Source organism: Colletotrichum navitas (genome assembly GCF_030913465.1).
Source record: "Colletotrichum navitas strain CBS 125086 chromosome Unknown LY79scaffold_4, whole genome shotgun sequence".
NCBI lineage: Eukaryota > Fungi > Ascomycota > Sordariomycetes > Glomerellales > Glomerellaceae > Colletotrichum > Colletotrichum navitas.
In genome coordinates this window covers 321,175-339,596 of record NW_026850550.1, presented here as the reverse complement: position 1 = coordinate 339,596, position 18,422 = coordinate 321,175, and the positions used below count along the sequence as shown (strand labels likewise).

Below are 18,422 nucleotides of genomic sequence, written 5' to 3'. Positions count from 1 at the left end.
CGCAAGGAGGGGTCTAGTGGGTGCTCGCCGCTGTAGAAGCAGCAGTTGGGGCCGATGATAGTGCGTGAGCCCACCGTGATGAGGCAGGTGTCTACCCACGTGCTGTTGGAGCCGATGTACACGTTTTCGCCGAGCCTGTGTTATGGTTAGAGACGGTGACACCACGAAGCCCTCCACTTGACTGTGTGTGAGGGACAAGGGGGTGTACGAACTTTACGTTGTAGCCGTAATCCATCTTTATGGGGGTTTCAATCCACGGGTAGTTCTCGAGCAGGGCACTGTCCTCGTCCCGGCGGGCACGCATTGGAGGAAGAGGGACCGTGTCGCCGTTGATGCTGGTATTCCGAGTTAGGTCCATACTCTCCAGGACAGGGCCATCAAATTCCTCAATGACAAAGACAGGGGTCCGCCAAGTGCCCAAGAAGTCACAACTGGGAAAAAATAAGAGGCAAACTTACTCTTTCCAGAGGCCGACAAGTGTGCGGCGGCTCACATCACCGGCGGAGTTGAGCTTGCCGCATGCCGCCTTGCATCGTTTCCGGTCCGCAATGAGATCTGGGGTAAAGGCCCAGTAGAGCTCGCCGTTCCTCATGTGCCTCCGGTTCTCTTCTCTATTGATGGAGTGGGTGTCCATGGCCGACTGCTGGGTGCCGGAACAGCGCGTATGTGTGTGCGCGTGGTACGTATGCGTGAATCTCATGGTCGGGCCGGCGCGGGTGAGATTTCACGGGCAACGGGCTTCTCTGAGGGACCGGGTGTGACGAAAACGAGAGGCTAGCAGCGTTGGTTTTACGAGAAAGCGAGGAGCAAAGAAAGGCAAGGGACGTTTGGAGCAGGTCCCCAGGACTTTTTGTAAATGACACGCTCCAATGGATAACGGGGATGCCCTGATGCAGAGGTGCGGTATGAGCTGTTAAGCGTAGACAATCTCGGATGTCAATGCCGGCCGTTCCCAGGCTAGGACTTAGCTTAGTAGTTTATTTGTCGCCTGGCCTGAAGTAGAGGTATCAAGTGACCAATAGAGCGATTTTCCAAGCAAGAACTAGGCGAGGGAAAAGCCGTGTAGAGCAAAAAGCTGTCGGTGAAGCCGAGGGATTCAAGGGTAAAGTTGACAGCTCGTCGTCAGCGCCTTGGTGGTGGTTGGTGGTGGTGCTGCTTCTGCTGCCGCCCCCCCTCACCGACGACTACAGCAGACCAAAGCGTATCCCATCTCATCTCGAGTCTCGGGGCCGAGCAAGCTCGACGACGACGACAACGATGGGGGGGTGGGCAGCTGCTCCACGCACTTGCGTCACCCGCCCCCCCCAAACTCGGCCCGCGCTCACGCTTGGCCTTACCCGCCTACAACTGCTAGGCTATGCCTTCGTCCCTCCCCTCCAAATGTGTGCTTGTGTAGCGAGAGGATAACTGTATTGTTCGTATTCACTACTAGGAGTCAATATCTGTTTCTGTCCGTCTCTCTGTCTGTCTGTCTGTCTTCCTCTCTTTATTCATTTACCCTTTGCTTTTGGTAAGATCAATCCAAATTGCATGGGAAGCGGGGGATCTGCAAAAGGAGAAATAAAACAAAAAAGATTGGGTACTATTATCCAGTCTCCACAGAGCCCACGGGGGTAACTCTAGACCGACCGCCTTCCTTTGCTCTTCTTTCCTTTTTCGGATTGCTTTCCGTTTCCCCTGTCGGACTCTCCTTTCTCCGTTCTCCCCACGCAGCCGCGTCTTCCTCGGACCCGACGACGAATACCTAGTCCACGCCAATGGGCTCTTTGCAGTGCAGAGACGCTCGCAGGAACTCGCATCCGCATCCGAGGTGTCCTTACGCGTCGTACTCTGGTGGCCGAATTACTCACCCGGTTTGGTCGTATCGTGTTACGCTTTGATCAGAGAGCCGACCAGAGTTGGATCAGTGTTGCCAAGCTTTTTCTTAACCCTCTCGTCCCAACGTCCGTCTGTGCAACGCAGGTGGTGTTGGAATGCCGGCACCTGGGAGCTAGAGCCGCCGCCACACGACTGTTTCCTGACGTCGCTCCACCCTTCTCCCCCTGCCTTGCCTGTCTGTCCTTTTTTGTCACTTGAGATTCAGACCGAGAAATTCGATTACAGACTTACGTTTCCGTTCTTGCCCACCTTAACCGCATCCCGCGGCCTCCCCCCCCCCCCCCCCCAAAAAAAAAACTCAGGCCCACTACTCCCAGGTGGCTCGCTCGGCCAGCCAAGCCTTAAGGACAACATCGGATCACAAATTCCCGCCGCCGCTACGATGTCGACTTTCCGCCGGGTGTAAGTTGGTTGCTGTCCTGTCCCGTCCTTGTCATCCCCTACCAACTCAGCCCTGCCAAGCCTCTCCTCCCTTTGGTCCAACCTGATTCCCCGTCGATTCCCTGATCCCGCCCGGGATCTCTCCCCTCGCGCAGTGTGGCCACCGCAGCGGAAGTGCCCCTCGAGGGGTCCCTTCACTCGTTCCTGCCCCTCAACACCACGAGCCCCGCCATCGCGATCTTTTCATGCAAGCCCATGAAACCCCTCGTTTGACTATCAGCCCTCGAGCCTTTAAGCTGTCACCATGAGACAACCCCTCCCTCACCACCTCAATATTCTCTCCCACACCATCCCATCCTCACATCAGCGCCTCTGACACTGTCCCCCCTCACTCATGACTAACGTGTTTCCCAGCGACGCCCGCCCCGTCGACCCCCCCGTCCCCGGCAAAGAATACTACCCCCATCAGCCCAAGTCCCTTGCCGGCATCGCACTCCGCGCTTTCTGCCTCGGCGCAGCTCACCTGACCGGCCTCCTCCTGACCTTTGCTCTCCTGTCCTCGACCTCCTCCCCGCTTTGGCGTCTCTCCTTCTTCCTCGCCGCCCTCTCCCTCTTCCATTTCCTCGAGTTCTGGACGACGGCAGCCTACAACACACCCCAGGCCACCGTCCATGCCTTCCTCCTCACTGCCAACTGGCCCGCCTACGCCATCGCCCACGCTACCGCCTTCGCCGAGTGCCTCCTCACGAATCTCGTCTTCCCGGGCGCCGTCTGGGTCCCCTTCGGCCTACGGCCTATTCTACTCGCCGTCGGGCTAGCGTTGGTGGTTGTGGGCCAGGCGGTCCGCTCGCTAGCCATGGTCACGGCGGGGCAGAGCTTCAACCACACGATCCAGCACTACCGCGCCGAGTCGCACACCCTAGTGACGAGCGGCGTCTACGGCTGGTTCCGGCATCCGTCCTACTTTGGCTTCTTTTGGTGGGCCATCGGCACCCAGCTGGTCATGGGGAACCTGCTCTCCCTCGTCGCCTACGCAGGTGTGCTGTGGTACTTCTTCTCCATGAGAATACGTCACGAGGAGGATCTGCTGGTGAGGTTCTTTGGCCAGGACTACGTCGACTACCGCAAGCGTGTCAGTATCATGATTCCCTTCTGCGGTTAGCACGACTGTGCATACGGCCCGGGACACCGAGCCAGTGTACTATACAACTGCATGTGATGTTGAAAAGCGCCATTCCTGTTTTTCTCTTCTTCTTTTTCTCTAATAAAGGTAGACAATTACACAATAGATTAGGCAACGCCATGCCTTTTGCAAATTACGCTCGTTACGAGCTTGGTGCGGCTGACCACGCCATCTGCCTGCTCACGCTGCCATATTTGGCCTGCCAGGCGTAAAAGTACATCAGAGCAGCAAACGGCTGTCCGAGGATAGTGAAGGAGACCCAGAATATGCAGTTACCAATCATGCGCCCAGTCGGGGTCTGCATCTTTTCGAGGGGAGTGGTGATGGCGATTAGGGGGAGCTGCAAGAACATGCCAGCGAAAGCAACACCTGGTGTTTGTTATTATATGCACTGTACTTCACTGCAGTATTGTGGGAGGTCGCGTACCAATAATGTTGTGAGTCGGGATGCCGACAAGTACCTCATGGAGAACAGCCGAGGCGAAGAAAACGGCCAGCTGGGCAGCCCTAGAACTCCATCCTCGGCCGATCAGAGGCGAGTAGACGTGACGCTTGAAGTACTGGTAGACAGGCTTGTTCCACAGACGCCAGTACGCACCCAGACTCTCGCTGTTCCACCAGTCCTCGTAGAAGCATCGGTCGCCAAAACGAGTCACCTCGGCAAGTGCGTTGAGGAAAGACTGGAACAGAGCAAAGAAGCCGGCGAGCCAGATAACCAAGGAGATGGTTGAAAGCTTCATCAGCCGCTCAAGAATCTTGGGGACATCTAGGGACGCGATCTTGTCGAGGGAGTTGATCAAGACCGGTGCGGCGTACTGAGCACTCGCGAACCAGATAAAAACGCCCAGACCAAACACCTCCGCCATGCGCTTAGCGACAAACAGCCATCTGATCTTGTCCGTCCTCGGGTACGCCGGCTGGTAGACCAGCGTCGGTGCCCACCAGAAGTAGGCCAAGTTGTCCATCGTGATGTTCTGCGGGTAGGGACACTGCTGGTAGATCTCGGGCATGGCTGCGAGCTCACCCTTGACAGGGTGCAGGTAGGCATGCCGCAGGTCTCGGTTTGTGAAGGCGTACGATGCCGTCTTGAGCCAGACGATTAAGGCGTGAAGCTGTGCCAGGGTACCGATCAAGGGATGGTAAATGTGGAAGTACACGACGTAGGACGTCACAGCCAGAGCAAGCGTAATGTTGACAGCGTGAATCCAAGCGATGACCTTCCAGGTGGAGTCGAATCGTGAGCGTTGGTCTTTCGTCGGGCTCGCGGCTCCATCCTTTGATTTGGCTCGCAACCCCCTTGCTTGCTGAGCAGCAGCTAGTTCGATCAAGTATGCGGCAAACAGATGGCAGGGGATGAGGAGGTACAAGCCCAAGCCCAACACAAGATCTTGCCGACGGAAATCGTGGCAACGAACGCAGATCAACACTCCATACTACGAATGGTTAGCAACGCGGGACCACGTTCAAAGTATCAAAAACTGCCTACCTTTTGGATGTTCTCCATCATCAGACGAAGATTACCGACAACTAGACACCGTAAGCTCAGCTGCCTAGCAGCCCCTGGATGCGGTTCAAACATACCTAATACGATTACCATTAGGTTCCTGAAGCCAATGAAACTCGGAGCAGCATTAGAGTCATGGCTTAAGGTAGAAGGGCGCGATCTGTGGTGGACGGCAGCAACGTGCCGGTACTTCCGCTGGACCGCTCTCCTCAGTTCCTCAGTGGTGCGGCGCTTTTCGGGTGTAGTTTCCTCTGCGGCTTCCTTGGAATTGGTGCTGCCATTGTGTGTGTTGCGGAGGGATGAGGTGGTGGTTGAGCTCTCGAGGCTCGTCACCGTGGCCGTATTCATGACGGGCAGGGCGTCCTGAGAGCAATTGGATCCCCGGCAAGAATGTATGAGGGTGAGTAAAGAAAAGCGTCCGGGGTGGATGACGAGGGGAGCAGAAGGATGAGAATGGAAAAAAGTGAGAAGAGCTGGTTTGATAGGTAAGGAATAGCTAGTATGTATATGCAATGCAGGTGAGAGGTGGCAAGCGCGATAAGATATCGATCGGACAGTAAGTGTGCAGGGCGTCACGCCGGGCCGGGGCAGGAGGAACAGGGACGAATTGAATTCGTAACCAGTGTTTCCAAGGGACGACGGATGGCAAGTTCGCCCTAAACCTCCTTAATAGCTGAGAGAAGCTATTTTATTTTGGATGGATTGGGCGAGTGAGCGCATTGGCCTTTTTAGGACTGTACTTTTTACGAAGAGAGGGGCAATGATCGAGGGGAAGGGAAGTAAAGTAGGGGGTACGTCAAGGCACAAGGGGGAAGAGGGAAAAACAGGTGGAGGGAGCTAGGCAGACGCCACCAGCCCTCAAAGCGTGGGGATCCGTTCGTTAACGTGGAGGAATGGCGGACGAGTAGGCGCGCTGACGACAAGAATGCAGAGACGGCGTGCAGATGTGGGCGGTTTACAGAGACGCGAGGCAAGAAAATAATAAGACACAAAGATGCAAGACACCAAAACAAAAAAGAACTACTAGTAGATGGTAGATGGGGATGATGAGCAGTGCACTAGAGGAGCTAGACGATGGCACGGTCCTGGAAATTGGAAGGGGGAACCTTGAGAATGTCAGGGCCGCCGAAGCTGTCTGCTGTCTGTCCGTTCGTCTGTCTGGTCTGGTCTGATCTAATCCGGCTCGTTGGGGGTAGTGCAGCCCAGCTCTGCAGTTAAGCAGCCCACGAAGAACCATATTAAATCTCCTTACCACGTAGTATACTATGACGCCAAGGTAGTTGAGACCCCGACAGAAAAGCGCATGCACGCACGCCAAGGGTCTCTATGGCTCCACGGAATGACGGAGATCCCCGGTGACATCTCTGAGTGGTGGACACGGGGGGCTCGTGGGGCGTAAGCTGTGTTGGGAGAGAGAAATTGAAGACGGAGTCGTGGCTTGAACTCAATCACATGTAAATTGTCAAGGGGGCAAGGGGAATATCTCAAGTGGAAAGTGTGACTGGGGTCATGAAATCGCGCCTTTCCGGAATTATCGCTTCATTCTAAAAAATCGGGGGATATTTGTTTGGCGGAAGGACAGTTGGGAGCTGAGCCGGATGTTGGCCCGGATAAGAAATCCAGATAAGAGCCGTGGAGCCCCTCAAGTGCATCAGCTCATCCAGGTAGGTAGCTCCTGCCGACGTTCTGACCTTGCTGGTCAGGTGACCTGGAGAATCGGAGATGGCGCGTGCACGCGTCGTGCTCATTTTCGCTGTGATTGGCGATGAACCAGCCTCGTGGACCGAACAATTGGAAGCTCCCTCATCAACAACGCCAAACTGCAATTGTTCAACCTTGGAGCTTCGTACCATCAGTATAGACAAGGATACGCCCTTCATTGATACCTGACTGATCTGAGGCTCGCTCATGACAGTCTAAAGATGGCCTACGATCCTCGAGGGGATCACCATGACAGGAGAGGGCCAGGCGGAGACGGTGATGGCGGATTTGTGAGAGCTCGAGGTCGACGTGAGTCAACTGATTGTTTTTGTCATCCAGCCTTGCGAGAAAAAGAAAAAGAAAAAAAACTGTCAAATTTGATGGCGCTTGTTCTGCTGCTTCATGAAAGGCTGGGAACATCACGGTTCGCAATGGACTCACCTCAAACTCGAGACACTGGTCAGCAGGCATTAAAGAGACCACATGGCTGACATACGCTAGGTCCCGTCACTGACTACGGGTCAACGGTCGCTAACTGGATGCGCCATCGCTCACCCTTGGATGGAGATGCATACACTGGAGAGATCGAACGACCGAGTGCTAGCTTCATCGTCGACGTAAGTCCTCAGCGAGTTTCCTACCCTCTTACCGTGGCTTTGGCACCAACAGTCTCATAGTTCATACCACCTGCTGCGAGGAAGACAGATCCTGGCGACACAATCCCAGTGAAGCACCTCCACTCTTCGCTCAACAAGATCAAGCACCCCATCAACGTCGTCCGATGGACACCAGAAGGTCGCCGTCTCTTGACCGCTTCCAGCAGCGGAGAGTTCACATTATGGAACGGCACAGGATTCAACTTCGAGACTATCATGCAGGCTCACGACTCTGCCATCAGAGCGCTGGCCTATTCCCACAACGACGACTGGCTCATATCTGCCGATCACGATGGGTGCGTCAAATACTGGCAGCCCAACTTCAACAACCTCCAAAGTATCGCTGCGCACAACGACCCTGTCAGAGATCTCGCCTTCAGCCCCAACGACTCCAAGTTCGTCACTGCTTGCGACGACTCGACGTTAAAGATCTTTGACTTTGCGGGAGGAGCAGAGGAGTCAACCCTGAAGGGTCACGGATGGGATGCTAAGAGCTGCGATTGGCATCCGACCAAGGGCTTGTTGGTATCGGGCTCGAAAGACCATCTGGTAAAGCTGTGGGACCCCAGAACCGGCCGTTGCCTGACTACCCTCCACGGACACAAGAACACAATCACAAAAACCTTGTTCGAGAAGGTGCAAGGCGACTGCCTTGCGACATCAGCACGAGACCAGACTGCCCGAGTCTTCGATCTTCGTATGATGCGCGATATCTGCTTGCTTAAGGGGCACGAAAAGGATATTTCAACCATTGCCTGGCATCCAGTTCATTCAAATCTGCTGACCACTGGCGGTCACGACGGCTCCCTGTATCACTACATCCTGGACGAGCCAAATACCCCGGCCGGCCATGCCAGCTCCGTGGCGCCGTATGACAGCTCTGATCCCTCGACAACCACAGCGCAGACGATATACCCCGCGCACAAGGTCCCCTACGCTCACGACTTCGCCATTTGGTCTCTGGATTGGCACCCTCTCGGTCATATCTTGGCCTCCGGTTCCAACGATCGTATTACGAGATTCTGGTCCCGGAAACGTCCCGGCGATGCCGATGTCTTCCAAGACCGCTACCATGTTGGAGAGGCGGCCGCCGAAGCAAACGGAACCTGGGATCGCCGCGGTGGTCGTCGTCAGCGGCAGGAGGAAGAAGAGCAGGAGATGGAGGATGAGATGGACGGCCTTGTCGACCAGAAGATGCCCCTCAAGCAGCCCATGATACCTGGCTTCCCCGGTCTTCCGGGCTTGCCTGGACTACCCGGCCTTTCCATGCCACAGAACGGTGCTGGTGGTCCTGTGCCACCGCCACCCATGATACCCGGCGTCGGTGCCAACGGCGGAGCTCCTCCCCCGCCTCTTCCTTTCCCGCTTCCCGGCCTGAACGGCGCACCGCCGCCGCCGATTCCCTTGCCCGGTGGCATCGACCCCAGCAACCCCGCGGATCTCGCCAAGATCGCCGAGATGATACAGAAGGCTGGAGGCACACTCCCACCACCGCCTCCTGGCGGCTTCGCACCCCCCGGCTTGGTACCACCGCCCAACTTTGTGCCGCCCCCGGGCTTTCCGCCTATGCCCATGCCGCCACCTGCGAGCCTTCAATACGAGTCCGACGGGCGTGGCGGTAGGAGAGCCCCGCTTCCTAGTCAGGAGGAGAGCCTCAAGGCGGAGCAGCGACGGGGCAACTACACCAGGTCGCGTTAGGAACGCCTCTGTGGTAAGAGAAAAACGAGCGGGAAATCCGAGGCGAGGAAGGGGAAGGTCGGAAGCCAGCAGCACCTCGTCACGCTGCCCTGATAATCCCCCATGTATGATATTGACTTCGGCTGGACAACGGGTTGATACCCTGGCGTTAGATAATGGAAAACAAAACACTAGTCATACGATTGGGAGCATGGATGAGCCCTTCCTCTTTCGCGCTGTTACGTATGTGGCGAGAGTCTGTCGCCCAACCGTCTATTCGGCAGGGACCAACTAATATACATGTGCGTCATTGCTGGAAAGAAGATTTCTCGCTCGGTGCTTGGTCTCTTCTGATGCAATCGTGATGCGACCGGCCTCTTATGATTGCTCCTCAGAGGTACAGTGGTAGTACAGAAAGGGAAGAACAAAACCCGCCGTGTCATGCAAAATTCCCGCTACGAAAAAAAAAAACGAAGAAAAAAACCACTAAAAAACCTCTAATGATCAGAACAAAATGCCATGCTCTCTGTTGTAGTCCCAACCCTCTCTTCCCCTTTCCCTCGTGCCGTTCTGTCTTTACGGGCTCGGGCTCCGGGACTGCGAGCCGCCCTTGCCGAACGACTTCTGCCTATCGGCGTACTCCTTGACGACGATGGCACACGACGCCTCGCTGCAAAGCCTCTTGCGGCGCTGGGGCGCAAGCTTGGACGCGAACTCGACGCCGGCGGCGCGCTCGACAGCCTCGAGGGGCATCTCGAAGTCGGAGAGCGGCTTATCGTTGGGGATGGGCGCGTTGGGCATGACGAAGGCGCCGATGGCGACATTGCCACCGGCCTTCCCGTCCTCGGCGAAGATGACCTTGTAAAAGTGCGTGGGGACGGCAACGTTGGGCGGGTTGCCGATGACCTCGTATTTTGTGTACCACTTGCCGTCGACGGGGTCGCGCTTGGGTAGGTAGAGCGGGCCGGTGACAATGCGCACGGAGGGGTAGCGGGTGGTCAGGCGGCGGCAGAAGTCCTCAAAGTGTGCCCAGTAGTCGCGGTTGAAGCCGTCGCCGACCTGGGGGCACATGTTGGAGAGGTAAAATGTGTCGTCCATGGCCTTCTGGGACCACTTGCAGTCGGCGGCAGGGACCTGGTGGCCGCGATCGTAGCCGCTGCGGAAGTAGTCCTTGAGCTTGGCCTGGAACTTTTCGGGGATGGAGGTGTCCTCGACGAAGGCGCTGTTCTTGCGGTCGCCACTACGCTGAGCGAGGGAGGCCGGGGTAATGTGCTCGATGACCCAGTGCGGGTTGCGCGTGCGGCGGTCGTAGCTCGATATGAGGGCAGGGCGCTGCGCGAGGTCGGCGACGGGGCCGGGGAAACCGTATTCGAAGAGGCCTGCCGGGTCTACGGGGCTGCCGGAGACAGATCCGGGCAGTGGCGGGGACGGCGCAGCGGCCGCAGGAGGGACCGGCGCGCTGGGATTGGCGAAGACTTGGGTAGCGGGAACCGGGACGGATGGGGAATTTGACGGGAGGCTCGCGTTGGCTGTCGAGGGAGCAGGTTGCTTCGGGGAGCGGAGCGAGTACATTGTCGCTGTGAGTGCGGCACCGCCTCCCGCGCTTAGAGCTGCGATGAGGGCGAGAGATGTGGTTTTGGACATGGCGACAGTGTATTTCGGCAGCGGACGGTCGGCCTTTTTGTTGATGTGGTTGGTTTTGGTAGAAACGAGGAAGAGGAAGAGAAGGGAAATTTTGCCAATGTCAGGCGTCTGGCGAGAATGACACTGTTCTGACCACGGGAATGGGAAGGATGGGCATGTGGTGATGGTGGTGTGGTGGGCGTGTCAGCTGTGCTTCGGAGCTGGAAAAATTTGGGCAGGCGGCCACGGCTGACCTGACCTACCGAGAAATCTTCAGGGACTTGATCGGAACGGGACAGCTCACGGTGCTGTTACAGGGGAAAGCTGCTCCGTGGTAAGGCTGGCGCGCTAAGGCAGCTCACCGAGGGCTGGTCTCGGTGTATCTCTCTCACCGAGACTGGGTCTGGGCTTAGCGGTGGAGGGGCCGACCAGAAGGGAGGTGACGGGCGGATGACCAACGCCCAGTCCCTGATTCGCAGCCCCAGATAACCCTGCAGCATGGGCAACTTTCTTTACAAGAGGCATCCCAGCCGTGGTAACAAGGATTGAAAGTATGACAACGAATGAACAAACAGGCATGTCACTTCAATATGATGCAAAAAAAACAACAAAAAAACGCCTTTTCACGTGTGTAAAGCCAGGCATCCCTTGGCCAGGCTCTTGAAGCGGCGTGCATCAATGAGTTGGCGCACATAGCAGAGATCACGGGGTCCTAGGGGCACTAGGGTGCCCAGCCCATCCGGGTCCTCAAGCCAAGCCAAGCCGCCCCTTGGTCAATAGGCGTGCTGTCAACTGCATTGACTTGATCTGGGATCTGGGGCGGATAAAATCCCCATTGAAGGCGGAACAGGGTTGTCGTTTGGCTGCGGCTTCTGCGGGATAAACGATGGTAACAGATCCGGAATGCCCATGGATAGACGGTTGGCTTATCCTCATATTTGCCTCCTCGCCTCAAATCTCCCCATGTTAGAATGAGCCGCATGGTGACAGCACTGAAAGGAAGAGAAAGGTGGGTTGCTCTGGGAGAGGGTCAGACGGCAAGCTGCAGGGCGGCTTCTCGGGTGAAAACAAAAAATATCATACGAATGAGAACGAAAGGGAAACGGACAATGTCTGGGCGTGAGACCTCGGACGGGGCGAGTCCTGCCATTCGGCCATCAAGGTTCTCAAAATTCGATCCGCCCTTTTCCAACGACCAGGTTCCCCATTAATATGACCCTGCTACCCAGCCATTTCTAGAAACAACGCAGCAGCTCCGCCAACAGCGCCAAACTCAGCGCTCTCCCGAACCCACTTCAACGCTGACTGGAAAGCTTAAGGCGTCCGTCCATGGGTGGTCACAGCGCTTCCTTCCTAGTTTAGTTCATCGACATCACTGCTTTCTCAGCAACAATACAACACCCATTGATATTCATTACCTACACCCGTCATATCCTATACCTACGTCCTCTCAAATTCCTCGTTTCTCCCGCTCCAAACTATAACGGAAACTTCGCAACGTCCTTCAAAATCTACCTGACACCTTGATATCCTCATCATCCTATCTCGCCACGTTCTGCATCTCCAACAACGCATTCACCACCCGCCTGTGTCACTTGCGCGCCTGTACTACGTCAGTGCTCGCTCACTCCTGCAGAACGAGAGGCAGCCACACCGATACCGTTACCCAGCTTCCTGGACCTCGCGAACGAGACTCGAAAATCCTAATCAATAGAACAAAATCCCTCAAAAAACCCCCCCAAAAAAAACGTCGACTTACTGCTTGCCCCTTATATGCGCTGAGCACTGAGCCCACCTACAGTCAGGCATTGATTGGAGGCGTCGAGACTAACCTGCTCATCATGGAGGCGACAGAGGTCGACAACGACACCAGGGGGTGGATTATGAGTATCGTGAGCGGAATGGGTAGGTAACCAGCCATCCTATGCTATGCCGTACTTTGGCGTGCTGATTAGTGAGCTGTCGCTGACATTTTTATTCCATGATAGCCTGCGTCGCTGGCGCATCCATCATTTGCGTCGACCTGCTTGTGCGCTACATTCCTGGAAAGCGCAACTTCAGGATACAAGACAGCAACGGCTTCTTGGCCTGCTCACTAAGCCTAAGTTTCGGAGTCATGGTCAGTCGGCCCCCAAGAACTCTGCGATGATGTTATGGAGAACATTGACTGACAATGGCATTATGTGTATCAGCTTTACTCGGCCTTGAACAACATGCTGCCGTCTGCAAAGAAGTATCTGAAAGATGATGGGTTTCAAGAGCAGCTGGCAGGATTCCTTATAATGGCCTGCTTTATCGGAGGATTCGTCGGCATTCAAGTCATTTCACGCCTGCTGCACCAGTACATGCCGTCGCATGTTGTCGACTGCGATCACACGCACGACCACAGTGAGAATGATTTCCGGTCGCGCAGTCTAAGCAGGAGGACATCTACGTATACTTCGAGCCGCCGATCTTCCCGCCGCCCGCTCCTCGGAAGGGTTGCAAAGAACGGCCACGCCACCGAATCTACTCCTCTGCTCAACGGAGGGGTGCCGCAAGAAAACGGCGCCGACCTTGTAGCCAAGCGCCACACCTCGAGTAGAACCCCAAGCGTCAACACCGCGCATTCTACCCCTGCTCGGCCTTCGCGGAGTCGTGGTCCTACAGTCGATAGACGACCGTCCATGGCCCAAGTCCAACAGCGGGTCATGTCCTTCGTCAAAGACACGAAAACCAACTGTGATGAGAACGGGCCGTGTTTTGGATATACTGACCCTTGCGGGCAGGAGTGCTTCAAGCACTTGAGCAACCGATCAACAACTGCTCCAAGGCATCCGTCCATGCCCCGGACGAGCATGGGGAGCTTCCATGTTCACAGCCACGCCGACCTGGACGACTTGGAGGAGGGCGGTTCCTTAAGCGACTCGCCCACCAGCGGGACAATGCAGACGAGCCGTGCGACGTCAAGAGAGCCTCTGTCAGAACACCATGATACGGATCACCATGGTCATGACCACAACGTCCATGGTGATGCTGAGCACATGAGCGAAGACGTCGAGGCCCAACATCACCACCATGTCCCGACCAACGCCTTCCTCTCACTTGGCCTGCAGACCTCGATCGCTATCGCGCTGCACAAGTTCCCCGAGGGCTTCATCACATACGCGACGAACCACGCCAACCCCTCGCTGGGCTTCAACGTCTTCATGGCTCTGTTCGTGCACAACATTACCGAGGGCTTCGCCATGGCGCTGCCGCTGTACATGGCGCTCGGGAGCCGCCTCAAGGCCATGGTCTGGGCCGCCCTCCTGGGCGGCTTCAGCCAGCCCCTTGGCGCGGGCATCGCCGTTTTGTGGTTGAAGCTTGCTAAGCACACCTGCCTCACCCCCACCGCCGTCGCGTACGCCTGCATGTTCGCCATTACGGCCGGTATCATGGTGAGCGTCGGTCTGCAGCTGTTCGTCGAGGCGCTTAGTTTGAACCACAACCGAAACCTTTGCATCCTTTTCGGATTCATGGGCATGGCTCTACTGGGCATCACCGGCGCCATCGCCTCTACGCATTAATGGCATGACATGCCTTCTTCAAAAACGCAACGCTGCGTTCGGAGACACAAGCGTCAAAATACCTCCCATCGGCGTTTAGGATCATTATTTTTTCTGCAGTCAGATTTGATGAGCATGGTATCGGGCATCGGCACAGGAAGGGTAGGGCGGAACGGGGGCATATGAAGTTATACCACTGTACGTGTTAACGACTTGAAGAGCTTCAATCGGTTTAGACTGGACGGACAGGTCGTCTTTGCGACCTTGCGAGCATAGATAGGCCTGGCTAGGTAGGGTGGGTCACTTGTTAATCGCAGAGCATAGCGCTCGCGCGACATTATAGATATGGGCATTGAACAACAGGATTCGGAAAACATCCTACAACCAGAGAAACGAACAACAGTGACGGAATGTGATGGAGCGTTAACGACTTTTTTGTAGCTCCCACAGATAGTGTATATATACATTTTGACTGATCAAAGCAACAACTTTTGGTGACCCCCTTATTTTTATCTAGCAAGTTCTTGTGCGTGTCGTGGCCTTCCGTGTGGCCGGGTATCATTGCTGCCGTAAAGTAAATTAGAAAAAGAAAAGCATCGCGCGGACTGTTTCGGTTTCTGCGACGGTCCGGCTCCGTCCACCGTCGCCGTTTAGGCCGTGGTTCCGAGTGCCGGGTCGACAAACTGCGAAAAGTTCTCGTCGATGAGCGCGCGCATGGCCGCCTCCTCCTCTTGCCACGTCTGCGGCGGCGTGCCGAACTCGTCGGCCGCGCCAATCCAGAAGTCGTCGCTCGGACCGGAAACGTCGCCGCCGCCACCGCCGACGCCCGCGAAGTCCGTCACGCCGGGGATGATGCCGTACAGCGGCAGCTCCGGCATCTCGCGATCACCATCGAACGGTGCGCTGTTGGCATTAGGGTCGTCCGCCAGGCTGAGGATGGCGGCCTCGATCTGGTCCATGCGCGGAGCGGTCGGGGAGGGCGGTGGGTGCTGCTCGAGATGGACCTGGAGATCGTGGTGACGGATGAAGCGTGCCGTACAGCCTGGCATGGTGCATAGGATGGTCCGCTTCGTGCCGGCGATATCGTCGATGATGTTAGGGGCTTTCTGGTTGGGCACGGGGCGCTCCAAGCCCAGGTGGACGTAGCGGATGTGGTCCTCGAGGTTTGCTTTGGTGACGAAGCCTCCGCCGCAGCCCTGCTCGTTCGACCAGCTCTCGAGGTCGGGGGAGCCCCTGACGTCGACCTCACCGCAGACGAAGCGGAAACCCTCATGCGCCGTGCGGATGTGCACCGTGAGGTTGTGTTTCTTGGTGAACTTCTTTTCACAACCCTCCCATGTGCAGGGAATCGTCTTGCGCGCGTCAACAGGGATGCCAGAGTGGTGCATCTCGACATGCCGCTCCAGCTCCCATCGCCCTGTGCACTTGAACTCACAAAATATGCAGTTGAGGTGCTCCTTGCGGATGTGCGCTTGCAGCAGCGCGAGGGTCGTGAACCCGACCCTGGCGTTTTCGTCTTCATTGCCGCACTCCTCGCACCAGAACTGCGGCTCGCTGTGCTCGCGGCGCGTGTGGTTCCGTAGCGCACCCTGGGAGTCGAAGCCTGCGCCGCAGCCGGGCACCGTGCACGGGTAGGCGTGGGCACCGAGGTGTTCGGATCGGATGTGTCGCTGAAGGGTGTTGTGCTTGCGGAAACTCTGGTTGCAGGGAGGGAAATCGCGGCAGCGGAAGCGCTCCTGGCCGGCGTGGACGTCCTGATGGCGGCGCAGGCGGGTCGCCGTGAGGAATGATTTGCCGCAGCCCTCGTGGGTGCAGGTGTAGGCCCGCTCCTGGGTGTGGGAACCCTTGACGTGCTGGCGGAGGTGCTTCTCTTCGCGGTAGTCCTTATCGCAGCCGGGGTAGGTACACTTGAAGGGCCGGTCGTCCGTATGAGAGCGGAGGTGAGCGGCCAGGCGAGCCGGCCGGTTGAAGGTCTTGTTGCAGTCCGGATAGGTGCAGGGAATCGTTTTGAGGTCGGAGGGAAATTTGCGGGAGCGGGTGGTGAGGGAGGTCTGGCCAGTCTGGACGGACTCTACCTCTGCATTCGCAGTCGAGCCAGAGTTGCTGGCGGTATCGTCGTAGTCGTCGTCGCTGGGAGCTGTGGTATATTGTGTTAACGGAATACACCGCTGCGTGGAGCTCAGATATCACCTACCAATGTCTTCTAGATTCTCTGCCTTAGACCTTTTAGGGCCGGGTGCGACAGCGGCCTCTTGGGCCTTCCTCTTCGTCATGGCAGTCGAATTGGGAAGAGCATCGCCTTCCTTAGCAACGGGGAGGAGATTTCGTCTTCTGGAGTTTGAGGGTCGCTGGTGAACTTATTCATGGCAGAAAATTGCACGATCCTGGGCGGTCAAACAAAATTTTGTGCGCTGCACCGGCCACAGAAGGAGGGGCCTGGGTGCGACTCGGTCCGGGACAAGCTTTCCTCTGCTGGTCTGATAACGATAGCACGGACCCACCTAAGGACCGCTGTTCGATCGCAGCCTCGTCAATAATTTTTCACGGCTGGACCCAGTAGAGGCACTCTGGCTTCCCCCCCGCGACAACCTCTCACCTACGCGACAAGACCAACCCATACGTCAACAACCGATCGCACCACCATTTCTCAGTCACGACTCTGTTAATTGACACTTCAAGATGTCTGACTTTGGCGATGATGATGTCGGCGGAGGGTACGTAGACGAATCTTGCATCTCGCCAGCGCCACTCTAACCTGATTTACTAGCGACGAGCCCATGTACGAGGACGAGGCGGCCGACTACTGGGATCCCGAGGTGCCCGCTGATGACGAGGATGTCGGACGGGCCGAGGGTGATGAGGATGCCGATAACGTGGTTGTGTCGGGAGACCCGTCGGCTGCGGCGAACGCGGGCAAGGGAAACGAGAAGTCGCACCGCGACAAGAAGATTCCCGATGACCAGCGGACTACAACGCCATACATGACCAAGTATGAGCGTGCCCGCATTCTCGGCACGCGCGCGCTCCAAATTAGGTACGACAAAGGAGCCCCCTCCTCGCGATGCTCATCGTCATCCACGCGCGATCAACGAGGCTAATACAGACGTTTAGTATGAATGCGCCGGTGTTGGTGGACCTGGAAGGAGAGACGGATCCTCTTCAAATCGCGATCAAGGAGCTCCGAGAGAAGAAGATCCCTCTAATCGTACGCCGGTACATGCCCGATGGATAGTAAGTACTGGACTGTTTCCACCCACGCAAATCGGGCGTGGACTCAACAGTTGAGTTTTACGGACGTATGCTAACTGCGCGCGAACAGCTACGAGGATTGGACTTGCGAGGAGCTTCTCCAGTAAGAGGGGAGACCAATGGTTTTCGTCACTTACGGGTCAAAGAGAGACATGCACACACGACTAGATGCAAGGCACCTTATACCCATCTCCTATTGTCGTTGCCTCAAGAGTAGTCAGATCCGCCCCCCGAGCCAGGTCCTCCAAATCCGTTTTCTCCGTCTCTCCCGAGCCTGCTCGCGTCACTATTGCTACGCAAGAAGTTTTTGAAGGACAGCAACACCCATCCCTCCTTAACAAAAAATCGTTACACTGAAAGGCAGTGTACTGTAGGTTGATTTTGCATTAAGCGTGGCGTTTTTTCTTTTCGTTTTGTTTTTTCTAGACAAAAAGAAACATTGGATTTTCAGACCATAACAGAGCACCTTCTCAGCATGAGACGCAACTCCAACTCATCCCCTCTTTTCTTGTCGATTGGAACTTGTCCCGCATCTGCTGCAGCCATCCATCCAAGAACTCACATGCTCCATTGCTCATATTCTCGCACGTAAGTGAAAGGTTGTCTGCCCCATGACAAGCGAGTGTGAGACTCCGGTGGCCTCCCCGGCCAACGCGCCGGACTGGGCGAATCACGCAACCCACCCCCCCAGCGGATGGCATTTTATTCTTCCCCTCCGGCCCTCATCCCTCGAAGGCAGAGAGCCATGAGCCTGGGATGTAGAAAGGAGAGGGCCTCTGCCCCTTTCGACAACTTCCTCGCCCTTTACTGCATCGTGACACCCGTAAGTCTTGTTTTCTTGAGGTTGGTTGTCAAATGCAGAGCAGCAAAGTGGGTGGGGGCGGGGTGGGGATAACGTCCACACTTGCACGCTGGCAACGCTGGTCTTTCTCCGCAAGAATTCCTACTTCCTCTCACACCTCTATCACATCTAGACATTTGAGAGGCGAGTAGAGGCCGAGTGCAGCTGTAATGGGAATCCGCCGTTGCCATTGGTTTTGCCT

At 56.3% G+C, this 18,422-nt stretch overlaps 9 protein-coding genes across 9 annotated transcripts; 4 read left to right on the top strand and 5 right to left on the bottom strand.

Annotated features, from left to right (window-relative positions):
- Positions 1–91: 91 nt before the first annotated feature.
- On the bottom strand, positions 92–634 carry LY79DRAFT_575797 (uncharacterized protein; the record flags this gene model as incomplete). The annotated part of the gene is made up of 2 exons (XM_060559739.1): positions 92–431; positions 459–634. The coding sequence occupies 2 exons, from the start codon at positions 632–634 to the stop codon at positions 92–94; spliced, it is 516 nt and encodes a 171-aa protein (XP_060419297.1).
- A 2,019-nt stretch (positions 635–2,653) lies between these two features.
- LY79DRAFT_505733 (isoprenylcysteine carboxyl methyltransferase) lies at positions 2,654–3,421 on the top strand (the record flags this gene model as incomplete). Its single annotated transcript, XM_060553652.1, has 1 exon — positions 2,654–3,421. One exon carries the CDS (start codon positions 2,654–2,656, stop codon positions 3,419–3,421), a length of 768 nt encoding a protein of 255 aa, XP_060419296.1.
- An 81-nt stretch (positions 3,422–3,502) lies between these two features.
- On the bottom strand, positions 3,503–5,597 carry LY79DRAFT_249744 (MBOAT family protein). The gene is made up of 4 exons (XM_060551843.1): positions 5,024–5,597; positions 4,929–4,969; positions 3,870–4,875; positions 3,503–3,811 (listed from the first exon to the last, which is right to left on the bottom strand). Exons 1-4 carry the CDS (start codon positions 5,292–5,294, stop codon positions 3,585–3,587), a joined length of 1,545 nt encoding a protein of 514 aa, XP_060419295.1. The 5' UTR covers positions 5,295–5,597; the 3' UTR covers positions 3,503–3,584.
- A 1,589-nt stretch (positions 5,598–7,186) lies between these two features.
- Positions 7,187–9,001, top strand: LY79DRAFT_586659 (WD40-repeat-containing domain protein; the record flags this gene model as incomplete). Its single annotated transcript, XM_060560670.1, has 2 exons — positions 7,187–7,264; positions 7,325–9,001. 2 exons carry the CDS (start codon positions 7,187–7,189, stop codon positions 8,999–9,001), a joined length of 1,755 nt encoding a protein of 584 aa, XP_060419294.1.
- Positions 9,002–9,556: 555 nt separating this feature from the next.
- Positions 9,557–10,624, bottom strand: LY79DRAFT_586658 (DNA/RNA non-specific endonuclease; the record flags this gene model as incomplete). The annotated part of the gene is made up of 1 exon (XM_060560669.1): positions 9,557–10,624. The coding sequence occupies one exon, from the start codon at positions 10,622–10,624 to the stop codon at positions 9,557–9,559; it is 1,068 nt and encodes a 355-aa protein (XP_060419293.1).
- A 295-nt stretch (positions 10,625–10,919) lies between these two features.
- Positions 10,920–11,193, bottom strand: LY79DRAFT_537661 (uncharacterized protein). The gene has a single exon (XM_060556687.1). The coding sequence runs from the start codon at positions 11,180–11,182 to the stop codon at positions 10,952–10,954; it is 231 nt and encodes a 76-aa protein (XP_060419292.1). The 5' UTR covers positions 11,183–11,193; the 3' UTR covers positions 10,920–10,951.
- Positions 11,194–12,444: 1,251 nt separating this feature from the next.
- LY79DRAFT_506008 (ZIP zinc transporter) lies at positions 12,445–14,151 on the top strand (the record flags this gene model as incomplete). The annotated part of the gene is made up of 3 exons (XM_060553679.1): positions 12,445–12,508; positions 12,592–12,722; positions 12,796–14,151. 3 exons carry the CDS (start codon positions 12,445–12,447, stop codon positions 14,149–14,151), a joined length of 1,551 nt encoding a protein of 516 aa, XP_060419291.1.
- A 405-nt stretch (positions 14,152–14,556) lies between these two features.
- Positions 14,557–16,639, bottom strand: LY79DRAFT_537657 (uncharacterized protein). Its single transcript, XM_060556686.1, has 2 exons — positions 16,325–16,639; positions 14,557–16,267 (listed from the first exon to the last, which is right to left on the bottom strand). The coding sequence occupies exons 1-2, from the start codon at positions 16,401–16,403 to the stop codon at positions 14,781–14,783; spliced, it is 1,566 nt and encodes a 521-aa protein (XP_060419290.1). The 5' UTR covers positions 16,404–16,639; the 3' UTR covers positions 14,557–14,780.
- A 170-nt stretch (positions 16,640–16,809) lies between these two features.
- On the top strand, positions 16,810–17,719 carry LY79DRAFT_689189 (RNA polymerase Rpb6; the record flags this gene model as incomplete). Its single annotated transcript, XM_060564708.1, has 4 exons — positions 16,810–16,844; positions 16,898–17,164; positions 17,242–17,361; positions 17,450–17,719. 4 exons carry the CDS (start codon positions 16,810–16,812, stop codon positions 17,484–17,486), a joined length of 459 nt encoding a protein of 152 aa, XP_060419289.1. The 3' UTR covers positions 17,487–17,719.
- Between the last annotated feature and the right edge of the window lie 703 nt (positions 17,720–18,422).

What these genes read in the sequence shown, in the direction of transcription:
- LY79DRAFT_249744 (XM_060551843.1), bottom strand. Translation starts at nt 5,294, where the DNA reads ATGAATACGGCCACGGTGACGAGCCTCGAGAGCTCAACCACCACCTCA. An exon ending in CCTAATGGTAATCGTATTAG is followed by an intron (nt 4,970 to 5,023) that starts GTATGTTTGAAC and finishes TACGGTGTCTAG; the next exon opens with TTGTCGGTAATCTTCGTCTG. An exon ending in TGATGGAGAACATCCAAAAG is followed by an intron (nt 4,876 to 4,928) that starts GTAGGCAGTTTT and finishes AACCATTCGTAG; the next exon opens with TATGGAGTGTTGATCTGCGT.
- LY79DRAFT_537661 (XM_060556687.1), bottom strand. Translation starts at nt 11,182, where the DNA reads ATGCCTGTTTGTTCATTCGTTGTCATACTTTCAATCCTTGTTACCACG.
- LY79DRAFT_537657 (XM_060556686.1), bottom strand. Translation starts at nt 16,403, where the DNA reads ATGACGAAGAGGAAGGCCCAAGAGGCCGCTGTCGCACCCGGCCCTAAA. An exon ending in AGAGAATCTAGAAGACATTG is followed by an intron (nt 16,268 to 16,324) that starts GTAGGTGATATC and finishes AATATACCACAG; the next exon opens with CTCCCAGCGACGACGACTAC.